The sequence below is a fragment of the Caenorhabditis remanei genome, chromosome II (assembly GCF_010183535.1).
Source record: "Caenorhabditis remanei strain PX506 chromosome II, whole genome shotgun sequence".
NCBI lineage: Eukaryota > Metazoa > Nematoda > Chromadorea > Rhabditida > Rhabditidae > Caenorhabditis > Caenorhabditis remanei.
Genome location: NC_071329.1, coordinates 7,203,000 through 7,222,063, shown reverse-complemented (window position 1 = coordinate 7,222,063; position 19,064 = coordinate 7,203,000). Strand labels below are relative to the sequence as shown.

Genomic DNA, 19,064 nt, shown 5'->3' with positions numbered 1-19,064 from the left:
TCCTTTTGTTTCTTTTCTTCCAATGGGTTTCGAGAATGTAGAACTTCGGCGAAGCCACTGTCGTTTTCTGTTTCGATCTTTCAACTTTTTCGCTTCCGCCGCAAACTCATTTTGACTGAAAAACAGTTATTTGATAAATACCAAATAACGAAATACTACTTACCTCGTGTTGCCATACTGAATAATCACTCGCCCTTTCCCATCACATGTAGCGAACAGCTCATCTTTGAATCGACAATACAAGTTCGGCATGGTTAGATGCGTCTCGTACTTCAGGATATGGCTTCTTTTGCTTTCTGTCGTCATATCATAATGTCCTTCTTGTTTTCATCCTTCAAAACCATAAAGCACGGAGCTTTCGCATTCCCACTGAGTACTCCCACACATTTCTCATTGGGTTTCATATCGATTCTGCAAAATGATCAGTGATTTTAATTTAAGATACTCCACAAATACTTACGACATTTTCTTTTTACCAAGAGTGGAATCCATCAACAACACTTTCGAATCAGCAATCACACACACATTCGATAGTCCCACATCTTCCACTGCGTTGATACGGTCGAGAACGGGAATTGTCGATATCGGTTTGTTTGACTTTCCAAAGTCACATAACTTCACAGGTCCAGTTTCAGATGCAGCCATGAAACTGCTCTCATTGATAGACCGGAGAATGGCTGGCTTCCATTTGTCGAACTGAAAAATGTTTTGAATCTATTTTTAATAAAATCTACTATCAGCATACACGTCTCGTCTAGTCGAGACACCAGACTCTCACAAGAAACCCGAACACCTTTTATCAATGTATGGTCTTAAATCTACACAGCTCTTACTACTTTCTAAGCATCTTCAGACCGATAACACTTTCTAAGCAGCTCCTGAACTAGATCATATTCTAAACAGCTCCAGAACCATATTACTTGCTAAGCAGCTCCAGAACCATATTACTTTCTAAGCATCTTCAGACCGATAACACTTTCTAAGCAGCTCCTGAACTAGATCATATTCTAAGCAGCTCCAGACCCATATTACTTCCTAAGCAGCTCCAGAACCATATTATTTTCTAAGCAGCTCCTGAACTATATCATATTCTAAGCAGCTCCAGAACCATATTACTTGCTAAGCAGCTCCAGAATCACATTACTTTCTAAGCATATTCAGACCGATAACACTTTCTAAGCAGCTCCAGAACCACATTACTTGCCCTAGTAATCAGCTCCAGAACGATACCAGTTATTTAAATGAGTTTTTGACTAAAACATACCTCAATCAATGAGGTGGCTTTGTTCGAACTTCTCCCATTAATCATCTCATGCATTCTGCTTCAGCTCGACACAACGCTTCTGGATTTGTGCTGCTTGTCCTCAACTATGCAGACCATTTTTTCCGTTGCCGAGTTCATGTGACTGGCCAGAATCTCTTCGTTGTCTCCAACAGTATGCCACCTGACCAGCTGCCCCGTTTTAATTTTCAAAATGCTGATTCCCGCATTTTGAATCAGAAAGCAGTCTGAAGCAACATGATAATTTAAGAAGGTTTCAAAAAGAAAACTTACTCATGCATTCTGCTTCAGCTCGACTTGTTCTCAACGATGGTGGCCATTCTTTCCGATTTCCAGTGACTGGCCAGAATCTCCTCGTTCTCTCCAAGAGTGTGCCATCTATCAGCTGCCCCGTGCTGATTTTCAGAATCCTGATTCCCGTATATTGTATCAGAAAGCAGTCTGAAGCAATATGATAATTTAAGAAGGTTTCAAAAAGAAAACTTACTTTCATCAGCTCCATGGAGCTGTTTAGTTTCCTCTTCACACCCAATTGTCATAATTCTTCTGGAAGTATCCGTTTGGTAAAGTTTGGTCGAATTACTTTCCAAAGCAGCGATTATGTCGGAATTCACAAAAGATATGTCTTTAAGACTACTTCCTACTGTGATTTCACAAGCCATTCTGAAAAAAGAGATTTAGGAAAAGAGACACTAACGAGCCTACTTACTTTATTCTTTGAGATCAGGAAGTAGAGGAGAGTGGAGGACAGTGACAAGAAATGAGAAAAAAAGAATTAAAACCTTTTAACTCGAAAATAAAGAATTCGCAATTTGAAATGAAGTTCAAGTTTTTGCCACGTCGCGGTTTTTCGCCACAATGCGAAAGAAACATGAACCCTATTTTTTCACGTTTTAATTCAATTCTTTTATTGTTTGCACTAAAAATGCAGTTTTTTTTCAAATTTCCAGAAGACTGTAAAAAACTGTAAAATGTAAAAAATTGTAATGGAAGGCTTCTGTGGCCTTCTGTGTAGCGGTTAGAATTGATATTATTTATTCATAGATAGAATAATGAAACATCATCATCTCTTAAAACATGATAAGGGAACCGACCACGAATGGTCGGGAGCAAGGGTTAAATAGTAGTTCTTATCAGTGGCATACAGGAGCTACGTCAATACATGGAAAGTTCTAGAGAAGGGTTACGTAAGGAGCACAAAATGATCTATAGTGACTCACGGGGCATAACATCCCCCTCATTTCGGAAAGCTCGTCCCGAGCGTTAAAATAAAATAACAACAAATGAATTCAAATAAAATATAGAAAGTCAGTCACTTAGCATAGTTCCAGTTGTAGGTGTTCTCGCATTTGTTGTTGATGTCAGTTTGTGCCATTTGATACGTTGACCTCCTTTGACTATGCAGCTCTCTGTCAGCATCCGTATTTCCACCATCCTGCAGCTTTTTGTTACCATGCTCGTGATGTTGCTCTGGTTCGACGACACGCATTTCACTCAAATGTCGTTGTCAATGATTTGGCAGCAGCGACGTTCCAGAGAATGTCCATAGTGATGTCTTGTTTGAGAGTGTTTTATACAGTCTCAATGTTTGCTGACTTCTTTATTATCTAGAAAATTTTCTTATCTAGAATCGGTCAGTCTCTCCCTCGTTTAATAGCTTTTTGCTATTGTCCGAGTATTGGAATAATTCAAAATGCTTTACCGATACGTCTCACGGTGGCAAGTTGTTTTTCTCTGGTTTCATCAAGTATGATGAATGATTGAGAATTACACATTATCTTGCTGAGACTTGAATATCAGTTTTCAGTATTTTGAATATTTTCCTTTTGTTATACTGAAGTTCAATAGTCTGATATTTCAGAGTATTTCTTCAGTGGAATTTCCGTTGCTGTCAGTGGAGACAGGTTGAACGGTCATCAATCTTTTTTTTCGGTCGGGTTCCTGCCTTTTTGTGCATTAGCTACGTTTTAAGGCTTTAGCTTGTCTGGTTTTTCAGAAATGACTTTTCAGTGCTCGTCATCTTGGCTGATTCTCTGATTGTAGCTTCGGTCTCCCTCGCCACATCAGGTTATTACCGTTATCATCTCGCTCGAGCATGATAACAAAAAATTTTTGTTCTCATCTCTGACGTGGATCGATTACTCTCATGAATGGTCACGAGATATCTCTGAGAAAGTCGTCGGACTTTTCAGCCTGTAGACCTTGACCAGAGTCAAGGCTGGTACGGTTGCCGCCCCGTGTAGTGGGTACAAGCGCTCAGAGACCGCGATTCAACATAACTCGGCTGCACCATCTTCGGTGAGCTTGCAGATTCCTTCTGCTGGGTTACGAGCTTCCTGCTTCGCCCCTTTTTTCAACAGTTCCTCAGAACTTCCCAATAAGAGAACAGAGGTATGTTGAACAAGTTTGACGTCACTTCAATCAAAGAATTCACTTCGAATTTGAGCATCTGGATGTCTCATTTCTCTACCTTTTTTTTGGTATATGAAGTTACGGAGTTTTTCCGGAGAAATCTCGTTCTTCATTTTATACTGCCAGTTCTGGTTTAGGTTACTAGAGTAAGCTTTTATAGAAGTGGTCTTACCTTTTCTGATTAGAAGCAATTTTCACTTCTTTTTCAGATCACTAGTTCTAGCAGAAGCAGCCTTCAATGGGTGCCCCTCGTAGAAGTAGTTTCTTACTGATAATGAATTATTTGAACAGTTGTGTTCAAATTTCATTTCAGTTTGGACTATGGATTCTGCTCCCTTGTTCACGTTGAGAAGTATACTCAACGCGAAGGTGGTACATCCATGTAATGGAAGGCTTCTGTGGCCTTCTGTGTAGCGGTTAGAATTGATATTATTTATTCATAGATAGAATAATGAAACATCATCATCTCTTAAAACATGATAAGGGAACCGACCACGAATGGTCGGGAGCAAGGGTTAAATAGTAGTTCTTATCAGTGGCATACAGGAGCTACGTCAATACATGGAAAGTTCTAGAGAAGGGTTACGTAAGGAGCACAAAATGATCTATAGTGACTCACGGGGCATAACAAAATAAAATTATCTGTCGCACGAAACACGTGAAATTTGGCCAGTAATTGACTTCTTTGATACAGAAAACGGGTTTTCAGAAAAATGAGGTTTTCAGCCATTTCAGCTGATACTGGCAAAAAAAGTTTGGCCAAGGATTTTAAAAAATTCCGCGGGCTGAAACGGAAGTGCGGCAGGAAGTTGTGAGCGGAGCTTAAACTGCAAGCGGCGCGGTTGAAATTCCAGCTAATTTTTTAACGAGCAACATTGAATTTCAAGATAAACTCGTATTTTAATCAATAAGAGTTCTTTGAAACCCTCAACCTCTGATTTTCAGTTTCCAAAATTCCAGTTAATCGAAGGTCATTCAATGACAGATATCAGTGACAAATCGACTTTTTACAACGTACTTCGAATTGAGACATTCCCATCTTTTTCTCAATTGTAACTGTAGTTTGCACTCTTACTCACAACCATATAAAGTGTCCGTCAGACAACTTTTCCAATATCCCTTTCTCGTAGTTTTATTCTTTTTTTAATCACTTTTTTCCGTCAAATTCCTTATCATTCCACCTTCCAATTTAGTTTCCTATCTCACTTTTTGAACTGTTCTCATTTTGTTGAGAGAGAAAAAAGCGCCCGTATCCGTGTTTCCGAATGTACTTGGTTCGTCTTGCACCCCCACACAACTATCTCCATTTCATTGAAAAACAGGAAAAGGAATTCGATAATTTGGTAATGAGTTCAAAAGATCATTTCAATCAGCGATTTGCACGTGGTGATGGAAAATTGGAAATGATTGACGAGAGAGGTCAGCAACAGGGATGGGTTAGATCAGAAGTTTTTATGTCATTGAAAGAAAGTTTGGATAGTTGGAATCAATTTTAAGATCATTGAGATGTGTTCAAACTTCAAATTTTTTTCAAAATTCCAAAATGTTTGGACGATATTTTTTGATAGCCAAATGGTTAGGAACTTATGCAACTTGCAGATGATATTTGTCTATCAAAAAAAAACTCTAAAAATAAAATCTCATAAAATTACGCCAGTCTCACTATTACCGACTCTTGCGCTTTTTTTGAAGTTTGGCAATTTCCCGCTTTCCGCTATATTCAGTTTCAGTTGATATTCAATTTGGAATTTCTCATACTGTAGGTGTCTGTTGTCACCCGATAACTACAGTAACCAAAATCCGTTAAAAAACCCCTCCAAAATGAACAATTTGTCCTCAAAACCAATGTCCCCACCAATTAGGCCATTAAACTTAAATTACCCCTCTCACATAAAAAACCATAAGTTGATGACGTCCAGAATGTCCTTCAGAACGTGGAGACTATCACTAGACAACTTTTCCGAATAAGAAATATGCCAAAAATGCATCTCCTAATCACCAGTCCACTCGAATTCCTCAAGATTTTTATTGTTGAACGACGACAATGTTCGAACGACTACAGAAATTTTTTAATGTACAAAAATGATTCACAAATATCAAATCATCATACTTGACACTTTGACAAGCTCTGAAACTTGACAATTTTCCACTGAAAAGGGTCAAACGGCAGATCATTCTGAGAGCCACCGTATGTGTTGTCAATGGTTTCTGAGCAGAAACCACTTCGTGTTAATGAGAAAAACTGTTTTTCAGCTTGTTCTTATTTTACCGAGAGACTTAACCATCCTTAACCGACGGGCCCATGAGAAGTGTCGGCCGTGGCGAGGAAAGAAGACACAACCATTTGCCAACCGTGCCTCCCTTGTTTTCCACCGTCGATTCCCACATGCTCTATCGGTGCTTCTGGCTCAGTAGACGTTATTTTGAGAATCTTGAAAAAAGAAAAAGACAGATATCATTAAGAAAACATTTCCGATGTATTGGCCAAATTTTGAAGAAAATCGGTTCAATAGGGAGGACGGTAGGATCGAAAACCAACAGCCGTTTGCGTTTGCTAATAGTAACGATACCGAGAATAGATCAAAACCGGAGAGAAAAACTCTGCTTCTCTCGCTGATTCTCTCTCGTGTGCAATGGGGCGCGGTTGTAATAAATATGCTCGGCTAATGAGTAAGATGCGAAAATAAAACAAATTTGTTATTAGTTTTTATTCACGAGACAGATTCGAGTGACAAAAAGAGGGGGAGATCAAGAAATGTAAAAATCGAGGGAATGTGAAAACGATAAACTGATGAACGACAGATGACGTGAGACGGCATCTTCTAGAGGTGTTCACTCAGTATTCTCTCAATTTCCTCCCGTTCTGTTTTGCCCTCCAGATCGAACAACCACTCAGATTTCAACACCTGAAAAAGGTATCTTTCGTATTTATGGATTGAAAGTTTTTAAGCTTACATCATCTGCTGACATCCTTTTAACCGATGATTTGTTTAAAACACCTTCCATCAAAGTTTTCAAATGGCGAGAGAATTTTGCAGGAGAAACATATTGAAGCGTATTCGATCGAATGACGTGCTTTTACCAGTATTGTTCACTGAACGGAAGACTTGATTCAAGCATCTCATGCGCCATGACTCCAAGAGAAAACATGTCGGCCGGTGTTCCATGTGTTTCCTTCCGAAACAGTTCGGGCGCTTGGTAGCCGGGGGTTCCACACCAAGTTTCACCTCTGAAAAATGAACTATTTGAAAGAAAAAGACATCTAGTCACTAACGTCTTCGTAGTCGCCAAACCAAAATCTCCAATTTTGATTCGTTCATTGCTCAACAAAATATTCTCAGGCTTCAAATCTCTGTGAATAACACGTAATCGATGGAATTGTTAAAGACCTTTTGCAACCGCCTTAACCACAACTCCACTTGATGCTTCATCCATAATGCCATTGTTCTTCATCACTTGTCGTAACGTCTGGCTCATCAACTCGAGAACGATGAAAATTGTTGATTCATCTTTGAAAGCACCGAAGAAGCGGACAATGTGCTTGTGCTTGATGAGCATGTGATTCTGGATCTCTCGATCGTTGATGAACATCTCATTAAGAGCATGTGACCTTCTCAGTTCCTAAAAGCGGAGATGTGATGTTTTCGGATTCTAAAGACGCGGAACTCACTTTGATAGCGAATGAGCGACCAGTTTTGATGGAGGTGTATTCCTTAACCTCTCCAAAAGTTCCGCGAGCTATTGTCCGTTGGAAATTGAAGAGATCCGAAGAGTTCTGAGCATGTGTGTTTTCTGTTCCGACTTCTTTGCTCTCTGTATCGCCTTCTGTTTTCGGTGCATCTATTTTCAGACATTTGACGTCTTCAATCATCTTCTCGTGTCTTTCTTCTACTCGCAGCGCCATTTGAAGTTGTTCATTTTCGATCTCATTCCCTCCTCGTTTCCTATTTCTGTCTTTCAATTTTTTCGCTTCCACCGCAAACTCATTTTGACTGAAAATTAGTTATTTGTTATGTAACAAATAACGAAATACTACTTACCTCGTGTTGCCGTATTGAATAATGACTTGCCCTTTCCCATCACATGCAGCGCAGTTCATCTTTGAATCGACAATACAATGTTGGTGTGCTTAAATGTGTCTCATATTTCAGAATGTAACTCCTTTTGGTTTCTGTCGTCTCGGTCGCAGGACGTATCACAATATCCTTCTTTCTTTCATCTTTCAGAACCATATAACACGGAGCTTTCGCATTCCCACTGAGCACTCCCACACATTTCTCATTGGCTTTCATATCGATTCTGCAAAATGATCAGTGATATTAATTTAAGATACTCCACAAATACTTACGACATTTTCTTTTTACCAAGAGTGGAATCCATCAACAAAACTTTCGAATCAGCAATCACACAGAAATTGAATTGTCCCACATCTTCCACTGCCTTGATACGGTCAAGTACTGGAGTTATCCATATCGGTTTGCTTGACTTTCCAAAGTCAAACAACTTCACTGGGTCAGTTTCAGAATTTGCGAGGATGCTGTGATCATTGATTGAGTGCAGCATGACAGGCCTCCATTTGTCGAACTGAAAAATGTTTTGAATCTATTTTTAATAAAATCTACTATCAGCATACACAGCTCGCCTAGTGGAGACACCAGACTCTCACAAGAAACCCGAATAGCTTTTATCAATGTATGGTCTTAAAATCTACACAGCTCTTACTACTTTCTAAGCATCTTCAGACCGATAATACTTTCTAAGCAGCTCCTGAACTAGATCATATTCTAAGCAGCTCCAGAACCATATTACTTGCTAAGCAGCTTCAGACCAATATCATTTTCTAAGCAGCTCCAGAGCCATATCAGTTTTTTAAGTGAGGTTTTCACCAAAACATACCTTTATCCTCGTTCGAACATCTTCCATCTAGCATTTCATGCATTCTGGGTTTGCTCGACACATTTTCAACGATTACTGTCATTTTTTCCGATCTCGAGTTGTAGTCGCTTGCCATTCTGAAAAAGGAAAGATGTGGGATAAGAGACACTAACGAGCAGTTGAGTTATACCTTGATATCAGAAACAGTGGAGAAAAAATTAGAAGTAAGAATTAAAACTTTTAAACTAAAGAATAAATTATTTAAAATTTAAAATGAAGTTCAAGTTTTTGCCACGTCACGGTTTTTCGCCACAATGCGAAATAAACGCAAAGCCTATTTTTTCACGTTTCAAACTTATTCATTAGAGTTCCTAATCATTAGTTAGTCATTTTTCATCACGCGATTAATGACGTAAAATGATAATCAAAATTTTATAATTTAAAAAACACAGTGTAATTTGACAATCAAAGAAAAACTATCGAAACGACGTATGTGATTAATTCCAATACAAAAACAATTCTTAAAACGACGTGAATGAATGAGAAAATGAGTTTTTTTTTCGGCGCAAGAATGAAAAAAGGTCCCATCCATCAGAAATTCAAAAAAATCTAAAAATGAGGTTCTCAGCCAATTCAGCTAATACTGTCAAGAAAAAGTTTGGCCGAGGATTAAAAAATTTCCGCAGACTGAAACGGAAGTGCGGCAGGAAGTTGTGGGTGGAGCGTAAACTGCAAGCGGCGCGGTTGAAATTCCAGCTGATTTTTTAACGAGAAACATTGAATTTTAAGATAAACTCGTACTTTAATCAATAACAGTTTTTTGAAACCCTCAACTTCTGATTTCCAGTTTCCAAAATTCCAGTTAATCGAAGGTCATTCAATGACAGATATCAGTGACAAATCGACTTTTTTACAACGTACTTCGAATTGAGATATTCCCATCTTTTTCTCAATTGTAACTGTAGTTTGTACTCTTACTCACAACCATAAAAAGTGTCCGTCAGACAACTTTTCCAATTTCCCTTTCTCGTAGTTTCCTCCTTTTTATCAATTTTTCCCTCAAATTCTTTATCATTCCACCTTTCCAATTTAATTTCCTATCACACTTTTTAACCTGTTCTCTTTTTGTTCAAAAAGAAAGAATCCCCGTGTCTCGTGTTTCTGAAAGGATATCTATGAATTTTTGGAATCATTCTGATTCTGAAAATTGGAATTGAGATAAAAATAAACTTCAAACAAGAAATTTAACTTGGGAAATACATCACATAGTCACTAACTGACTTTGTTTTTGAAAGTCATTATCATGAAGTCTTTCGAAAAATTGAGTTGGAGATTTTCATCAACTTTCAATGTTTTTCCCAGATTTTCAAAGATCAAATCCAAGTACCCTTCCGACGTGCTAGAATGAGATTATATTGATTAAAAAGTTATTTCATTTTACATGCAGTTCCGGCCAGAATGATATGCCACTCGACCGTTTTCAGTGAAGATGAAAGTTTGCCAAAGTGTCAGGAACGCTGATTGTCTTATAAATCTTTTTGGGCATATTGTATAAACCAAGATCTTCATGTCTGAAGGTAACAAGTGTTTTTTCTCGGAAGTATTCTCAAAAAGTTATGGCTTAGGAAAATACAAGGTGGCTGATAAGTATTGAGACATGTATTTTGCTGCATAGAAAAAACTTCTAGGTGTCCATTTCAGAAAACAACTATAGTTTTCGAATCAGTACAACATTATGACCAGCTTTTGAAAAAAATACTACTTTTGATTCCGTGGTCGCGTGCCAGATGTCCAGATCTCCATTCGTCGCTGAAGTCAAAACTCAGGAACAGATTCGGTACACCAGAAAATCGCTTTGAAGGCCACATGTACATGTGGAGACGATTCTACGATGAAGAAAAACTGTTCAATCGCTTGCTAATTGAAATGGGCAGTTACCGGCGAGTAGATTCCTTTGAAGACATTCATTTTTCTGACTCTTCTTCTTCTGAGGGCTCTCCTGAACGTTCCCTTCCTGCCAATTCTCCATTGCCACTCTCACCTTCCCCATCATCTTCTCCTCCAGATTATTTTTCTTCGGGAGCATCGTCTGCAGAAGATGACAACGGAATTTATGTCAGAGATCAGGACAGGAACAAAAAAAATAGTGTATCAAGAGAAAAACAGTGAAGATGAATCCGAAACTGAACAGGAAGATGAGTCCAATACTGAACAGGAAGATGAATCCAATACTGATCAGGAAGATGAATCTGATACGGAATCGGAACATGGACCTCAAAATGAAACGGAACCTGAACCTCAAGATGACTCGGAACCAGATCACCAACAGGAAGACATTGGTTGGTAATGATTCCTGTCAATTTTACCTGCATACATTTCATTTTTCAGATACTTTTTGTGCATGCTGTGGTGAGCCTCGGTCAAGCTGGACTCGACACAGAGAACATCATCGGGAACCACACGCATCTGATTCGTCTTAAAATGGATCAACAGTTCAAGATCAAACAACCGAACCACCTTCCGTTGCTGCAGAACATGTTCCACGGGGTTTAAGACGGAAACTCCCAACGGAGGCATCAACTGCTGTGCAGACTTCCAAAACTAAGTCTGCTCTTAACTCCAAGACCACCAAGCCAACTACAAAGGCACCTCCAAAACCAAAACCGACAACAAACCCAACAAATCGGCCAATGCTCCAATCACAAACGCTCCAAAAACCACAAAAGCTCGAACGACTAAGAAAGCTCCGAAGCCCACGAAATCTCCGAAGACAACGAAAGCTCCGAAGACAACGAAATCTCCGAAGCCCACGAAATCTCCGAAGACAACGAAATCTCCGAAGCCCACGAAATCTCCGAAGACAACGAAAGCTCCGAAGACAACGAAACTCCGAAGACAACGAAAGCTCCGAAGACAACGAAAGGCTCCGAAGACAACGAAAGCTTACATCATCTGCTGATGATTTTGGTATGATTGGGAAACTATAAGATTCTGTTCTATTTGTATTGTTCTATATCCGAGAGAACCAAGACATTGAAGCCGGTGAATTTTCAAGTCCGATCTCACTAAAACTCCCGTTTCATCTCGGCCATAACGAAAATTTGAAATTGCATTCAGAATCCTCGCATTTTCAGCCTTCCAGCTATATATATATATATATATATATATATATTCTGTTAATATCGATCACAGGTCACGTGACAACACTTTGTGACTCTGTGACCGAATTTTTGAGTACTAGGCCACAATCAGATGAAACAACCTTTGATCTCTATTACCGTTGGAATTGGGATTTCGATGATATTGGCGGTTTGAGCGAGTACTCCACCTCGATTATGTATTGTGACGCATGAGAGAAACGCCATCAGCCAGAAGGCGTTCATAGTCTCTGAAAATGAAAACGTTCGGTGAGAAAACTCGGAAATTCAAAAAGATCAAAAAATGGACTGAACAAGTAAGAAAGAAAATAAAGAACGACATCTTATGAACATTGGCATCTTACAAGAAAGTAACTGGAGTATTTAAAGAATTGAAACGAGTATAATTATACAGTTTCAATTGAAAAAGAACAGTAGAACTATTTTATTTGAAACGATTTTCTGTTCGAGTTAATTCTGACACCACTATCTCATGGGCTTTGCATTTTTTCTGTCGTCGTTGGAACATTAAAAAATTTCTGTCGTCGTTCGAACATTGTTAAAAATCTTGAGGAATTCGAGTGGACTGGTGAGTAGGAGATGCATTTTTGGCATACTTCTTATTCGGAAAAGTGGAATTGAGATAAAATGAACTTCAGACAAGAAATGAAATTTGGAAAATACATCATATACTCACTTCCTGACTTTGTTTTAGAAACTCATTCAATCATCCATACTTTTTTGAAAAGTTTCCTAATGAAAAAGTTGTCATTTCCAGAAATGAAGATCTGGATTCGTACAATATGCACAAAAATGATTCACAAATATCAAATCATCATACTTGACACTTTGACAAGCTCTGAAACTTGACAATTTTCCACTGAAAAGGGTCAAACGGCAGATCATTCTGAGAGCCACCGTATGTGTTGTCAATGGTTTCTGAGCAGAAACCACTTCGTGTTAATGAGAAAAACTGTTTTTCAGCTTGTTCTTATTTTACCGAGAGACTTAACCATCCTTAACCGATGGGCCCATGAGAAGTGTCGGCCGTGGCGAGGAAAGAAGACACAACCATTTGCCAACCGTGCCTCCCTTGTTTTCCACCGTCGATTCCCACATGCTCTATCGGTGTTTCTGGCTCAGAAGACGTTATTTTGAGAATCTTGAAAAAAGAAAAAGACAGATATCATTAAGAAAACATTTCCGATGTATTGGCCCAATTTTGAAGAAAATCGGTTCAATAGGGAGGACGGTAGGATCGAAAACCAACAGCCGTTTGCGTTTGCTAATAGAAACGATACCGAGAATAGATCAAAACCGGAGAGAAAAACTCTGCTTCTCTCGCAGATTCTCTCTCGTGTGCGATGGGGCGGGGTTGTAATAAATATGCTCGGTTAATGAGTAAGATGCGAAACAATTTTTTTATCAGTTTTTATTCACGAGACAGATTCGAGTGAAAAAAAGAGGGGGAGATCAAGAAATGTAGAAACCGAGGGAATGTGAAAACGATAAACTGATGAACGACAGATGACGTGAGACGACATCTTCTAGAGGTGTTCTCTCAGTATCAAAGTTTTCAAATGGCGAGAGAATTTTGCAGGAGAAACATATTGAAGCGTATTCGATCGAATGACGTGCTTGTGCCAGTATTGTTCACTGAACGGAAGACTTGATTCAAGCATCTCATGAGCCATGACTCCAAGAGAAAACATGTCGGCCGGTGTTCCATGTGTTTCCTTCCGAAACAGTTCGGGCGCTTGGTAGCCGGGGGTTCCACACCAAGTTTCACCTCTGAAAATTGAACTAATTGAAAGAAAACGACATCTAGTCACTCACGTCTTCGTAGTAGCCAAACCAAAATCTCCAATTTTGATTCGTTCATGGCTCAACAAAATATTCTCAGGCTTCAAATCTCTGTGAATAACACGTAATCGATGGAGATGTTGAAGACCTTTTGCAACCGCCTTAACCACAACTCCACTTGATGCTTCATCCATAATGCCATTGCTCCTCATCACTTGTCGTAACGTCTGGCTCATCAACTCGAGAACAATGAAAATTGTTGATTCATCTTTGAAAGCACCGAAGAAGCGGACAATGTGCTTGTGCTTGATGAGCATGTGATTCTGGTCGTTGATGAAAATCTCATTAAGAGCATGTGACCTTCTCAGTTCCTAAAAGTGGAGATGTGATGTTTTCGGATTCTAAAGACGCGGAACTCACTTTGATAGCGAATGAGCGACCAGTTCTGATGGAGGTGTATTCCTTAACCTCTCCAAACGTTCCGCGAGCAATCGTACGTTGGAAATTGAAGAGATCCGAAGAGAGCTAACCATGCGTGTTTTCCGTTCCGACTTCTTTGCTCTCTGTATCGCCTTCTGTTTTCGGTGCATCTATTTTCAGACATTTGACGTCTTCAATAATCTTCTCGCGTCTTTCTCCTACTCGCAGCGTTATTTGAAGTTGTTCATTTTCGATCTCTTTCTCTCTTCGTTTTCTATTTCTGTCTTTCAAATTTTTCGATTCCGCCGCAAACTCATTTTGACTGAAAAACAGTTATTTGATAAATACCAAATAACGAAATACTACTTACCTCGTGTTGCCGTATTGAATAATGACTCGCCCTTTCCCATCACATGCAGCGCAGTTCATCATTGAACCGACAAAACAATGTTGGTAGGCTTAGGTGTGTCTCATATTTCAAAATGTAGCTCCTTTTGGTTTCCGTCGTCTCGGTCGCAGGACGTATCACAATTTCCTTCTTTCTTTCATCCTTCAAAACCATGAAGAAGGGAGCTTTGGCATTTCCACTGAGCACTCCCACACATTTCTCATTGGCTTTCATATCGATTCTGCAAAATGATCAGTGATATTAATTTAAGATACTCCACAAATACTTACGACATTTTCTTTTTACCAAGAGTGGAATCCATCAACAACACTTTCGAATCAGCAATCACACAGAAATTGAATTGTCCCACATCTTCCACTGCCTTGATACGGTCAAGTACTGGAGTTGTCGATATTGGCTTGTTTGACTTTCCAAAGTCTAATAACTTCACAGACCCAGTTTCAGATGTAGCGATGAGACTGTTATCATTGATTGAGTGCGGCACGATTGGCCTCCATTTGTCGAACTGAAAAATGTTTTGAATCTATCTTTAATAAAATCTACTATCAGCATACACAGCTCGCCTAGTGGAGACATCAGACTCTCACAAGAAACCCGAATAGCTTTTATCAATTTATGGTCTTAAAATCTACGCAGCCATTACTATTTGCTAAGCAGCTCTAGAACTATATCACTTTCTAAGCATCTTCAGACCGATAACACTTTCTAAGCAGCTCCTGAACTATATCATATTCTAAGCAGCTCCAGAACCATATTACTTGCTAAGCAGCTCCAGAACAAAATTACTTGCTAAGCAGCTCCAAAACCATATTACTAGCTGACTAAGGAATGGTCAGAACTGACCTTGGAGTTCAGCACTGCCAGAATAGAAAGACTCGAATTCTGATGAGATCAGTTTTCAAAAAAATTCTGAGTGGCCTCCAGAATCCAGATATTCTTGTCTAAAAATCAAAATTTAATACATATGATTTACTTGATTGTCCATCCAAATTGAGCTGTGTTTCGGGCCACCTGAAGATGCATTTTGGTCACACAGGTAAACCGAGGAATGTCTACACTTGGTTCACTGACCTTGTACAACATTCACGTTTTCATATTCGAAATTTTGTTTAAAAAGAACTAGAAGGGCACTATAGCGCAGTTTACTCTCACAATCCCAGGAGTATTACTGTAGAATCGTTATCTGTTACTACTCGTTTCATTCAGTATCGATTTTTTTCGCAGATATGATCCAGGAAATTTCAGAATTTTTCATTTTATATGTTTTTTTCAAAAACTATCCTTTTTCACTAAAATTTCCGAGTATTATTCAAACTATTGTCGAATGGCGATGACCACCACTAGGCAATGACATCAATGGAAACGGAAGAGGAGCAAAACAGCAATAAAAACAATCATCTGGAGGAGAGAGACCACACCGTTATCAGCATCAAACCGACATTATTGATGCCGATGCAAACGACAGTGGAAACGAACTATCAATGGGAGGAAGTAGTAGTGAAGTCTTTATTATGCAAAGTCCCATCATCGTGTAGAACACTCGCCGAATCATCATCATCAAGACAGTCTTCTCGATCAAACGGCTACTTCGTCGATTCTGGGATTTCAACAATTCACTGGTTCTCTGTTCGATATCCCGTCATCAATGCTCTCATCTCCACAGCAACAGCCACAGAAATTCTATCACGGATCGTTTTCATCATCTGGATTCGGTCTCGGAATTTAAAACGACACATTCCGATGTGCGGTTTGCTCGAAAATAGAGAGAAATGGAATTCTGCATTTCGTTTGCGCACATAAAACATGCCAACCATGTTGACAGGTATTTTTCTCATTTTTCTTAATTTATTGTTAGTAAATAATTGTAATTTATTAGTCGGAAACGTTTTCAGTCGTCTTTAATTACTCATTACGACGGAATCGTCTATTTTCAGGCGAATCGAGAATGCCGTCGTTGAGCGGTTTTACTTGACACCAAAAATAAGGGGTTTCAATGGATTCGTAAGGTTTGTATCAGATAATTACTTAAATTAAATAGAAATGAGAACATTTTCAGCGAATGTGAAGGGAATCCCGAAATATGTTACAGGATATACAAGCGGTAGAGCCTGGCAATGAGGAATCGCTAAGCGGAGGAAGTATTCGGTGAACAATGAGTTCAATGGACAACCGAATGTAAGCTATTCGTCTTTTTTAAAGTTCTGTTAATTAAACTAGAAGGTTTTCAGAGATCACAATCAATCGATCGGATAAAGCAGTAAGGATTTCAACACTTCTAGCTATCGGAGATTCAACGGTCAGGATCAAGAAACAACTTTTCGAGTGATAAGTAAATTGTCCAATAACTATGAATTGTATTGTAACTTATTTTCTTTCAGGTTGATTCAATTCGACTACAAGCAATGGCTTCTCTCCGAAGATTGGACACTAAGAGGAGCGACGAGAAGAAGAAGTGAAGAAAGTCACACCCGACTCGTCTGTTGGACGCGGAAAATTGATGAACAACGAGCCAAAAGGCGAATTTCAAAAAAATTATTGGACACCTAGTTATCATGTTTCTTTTTAAAATTATTTTTTAAGTTTCAAAATGTTTTGTTATTAAGTTTATTTTGATAAAAATAAGTATTTGTAATAACGAGTACTGTTCGCCAAAAACCATTTCGAATATGCCTAATGGGGAGCGGGAAGGGAACAGAATGGTTTGAGAATGAAAAATGGTTCGGCAGAAACGGGGCGTCTAAGGATGTGCGACGGACCCTCTCTGCTCCAAACTCTTTTTTCGTTTTTTTTTTCATTTCGTCGAACCATTGGTGTCGTCTGGTGTGAAAAACTTTCAGGAGAAATATAGGGAGACGGAAATGAAATGCCCACGGCCGAAACGTAGTTCTGGTTAAAGTTAATTGAGAACGGATCAATAGGTAGAAAAACAGGCGTAACATAAAGACCAAAAAAATTAGCACAGGGAGGGTAAAACCAGAATATCTGGATTTTGGAGGCCACTCAGCAATTTTTGAAAACTGATCCCACCAGTATTCGATTAACTTTGGATTTTGGCAGTTTTCGTTGCTGAACTCCAAAGTCAATTCTGACCATTACCTAGTAATCAGCTCCGGAACGACACCAGTTTTTTTAAAATGAGTTTTTGACTAGAACATACCTCAATCAGAGAAGTTGCTCCGTTTGAGCTTCTCCCATCAATCATCACAACGCTTCTGAACTTGTGGATCTTGTTTTCCACGATTGTGGCCAATCTTTCCGATTTCCAGTGACTGGCCACAATCTCCTCACTCTCTCCAAGAGTGTGCCACATGATTAGCTGCCCCGTGCTGATTTTCAGAATCCTGATTCCCGTATATTGTATCAGAAAGCAGTCTGAAGCAAAATGATAATATAAGAAGGTTTCAAAAAGAAAACTTACTTGTATTAGCTCCATGGAGCTGTTTAGTTTCCTCTTCACACCCAATCGTCATAATTCTTCTGGAAGTATCCGTTCGGTAGAGTTTGATCGAATTACTTTCCAAAGCAGCGATGATGTCGGAATTCACAAAAGAGATGTCTTTTAGACTACTTCCTACTGTAATTTCACAAGCCATTCTGAAAAAAGGAAATTTAGGAAAAGAGACACTAACGAGCCTACTTACGTTATACTTTGAGATCAGGAAGTAGAGGAAAGTGGAGGACAGTGACAAGAAATGAGAAAAAAGAATTAAAACCTTTTAAACTCAAGAATAAATAATATACAATTTCAAATGAAGTTCAAGTTTTTGCCACGTTGCGGTTTTTTGGCACAATGCGAAAGAAACGTGAACCCTATTTTTTCAAGTTTAAATTAAATTATTTTATTGTTTCCACTAAAAATGCAGTTTTTTTTCAAATTTCCAGAAGACGCAAGAATGTAAAAAATAAAATTATCTGTCGCACGAAAAACGTGAAATTTGGCCAGTAATTGACTTCTTTGATACAGAAAACGGGGTTTCAGAAAAATGAGGTTCTCAGCCATTTCAGCTGATACTGGAAAAAAAAGTTTGGCCGAAGATTTTAAAAAATTCCGCGGGCTGAAACGGAAGTGCGGCAGGAAGTTGTGGGCGGAGCTTAAACTGCAAGCGGCGCGGTTGAAATTTCAGCTAATTTTTTAACGAGCAATATTGAATTTCAAGATAAACTCGTATTTTAATCAATAAGAGTTCTTTCAAACCCTCAACCTCTGATTTTCAGTCTCCAAAATTCCAGTTAATCGAAGGTCATTCAATGACAGATATCAGTGACAAATCGACTTTATACAACGTACTTCAAATTGAGACATTCCCATCTTTTTCTCAATTGTAACTGTAGTTTGCACTCTTACTCACAACCATATAAAGTGTCCGTCAGTCAACTTTTCCAATATCCCTTCTTTTTTTCACCTTTTCCCTCAAATTCCTTATCATTTCATCTTTCCTATTTCATTTCCGATCACACTTTTTGAACTGTTCTCATTTTGTTCACAGCGAAAAAAGCGCCCGTATCTCGTGTTTCCGAATGTACTTGGTTCGTCTTGCACCTCTCAAACAACAATCTCCATTTCATTGAAAAACAGGAAAAGGAATTCGATAATTTGGTAATGAGTTCAAAGGATCATTTCAATCAGTAATTTGCACGTGTTGATGGAAAATTGGAAATGATTGACGAGAGAGGTCAGCAACAGGGATGGGTTAGATCAGAAGATTTTATGTCATTGAAAGAAAGT

General features: G+C 38.8%; 3 protein-coding genes across 3 annotated transcripts; all 3 read right to left on the bottom strand.

Annotated features, from left to right (window-relative positions):
* Positions 1-302: 302 nt before the first annotated feature.
* GCK72_005044 (uncharacterized protein) lies at positions 303-2,771 on the bottom strand (the record flags this gene model as incomplete). Its single annotated transcript, XM_053725003.1, has 6 exons — positions 303-411; positions 461-696; positions 1,379-1,509; positions 1,556-1,723; positions 1,770-1,945; positions 2,599-2,771. The coding sequence occupies 6 exons, from the start codon at positions 2,769-2,771 to the stop codon at positions 303-305; spliced, it is 993 nt and encodes a 330-aa protein (XP_053589197.1).
* Positions 2,772-7,075: 4,304 nt separating this feature from the next.
* GCK72_005043 (uncharacterized protein) lies at positions 7,076-8,705 on the bottom strand (the record flags this gene model as incomplete). Its single annotated transcript, XM_053725002.1, has 6 exons — positions 7,076-7,315; positions 7,365-7,686; positions 7,735-7,822; positions 7,887-7,993; positions 8,043-8,278; positions 8,667-8,705. 6 exons carry the CDS (start codon positions 8,703-8,705, stop codon positions 7,076-7,078), a joined length of 1,032 nt encoding a protein of 343 aa, XP_053589196.1.
* A 4,548-nt stretch (positions 8,706-13,253) lies between these two features.
* On the bottom strand, positions 13,254-17,931 carry GCK72_005042 (uncharacterized protein; the record flags this gene model as incomplete). Its single annotated transcript, XM_053725001.1, has 7 exons — positions 13,254-13,497; positions 13,543-13,880; positions 13,930-14,034; positions 14,459-14,558; positions 14,608-14,843; positions 17,496-17,710; positions 17,757-17,931. 7 exons carry the CDS (start codon positions 17,929-17,931, stop codon positions 13,254-13,256), a joined length of 1,413 nt encoding a protein of 470 aa, XP_053589195.1.
* Positions 17,932-19,064: the final 1,133 nt, after the last annotated feature.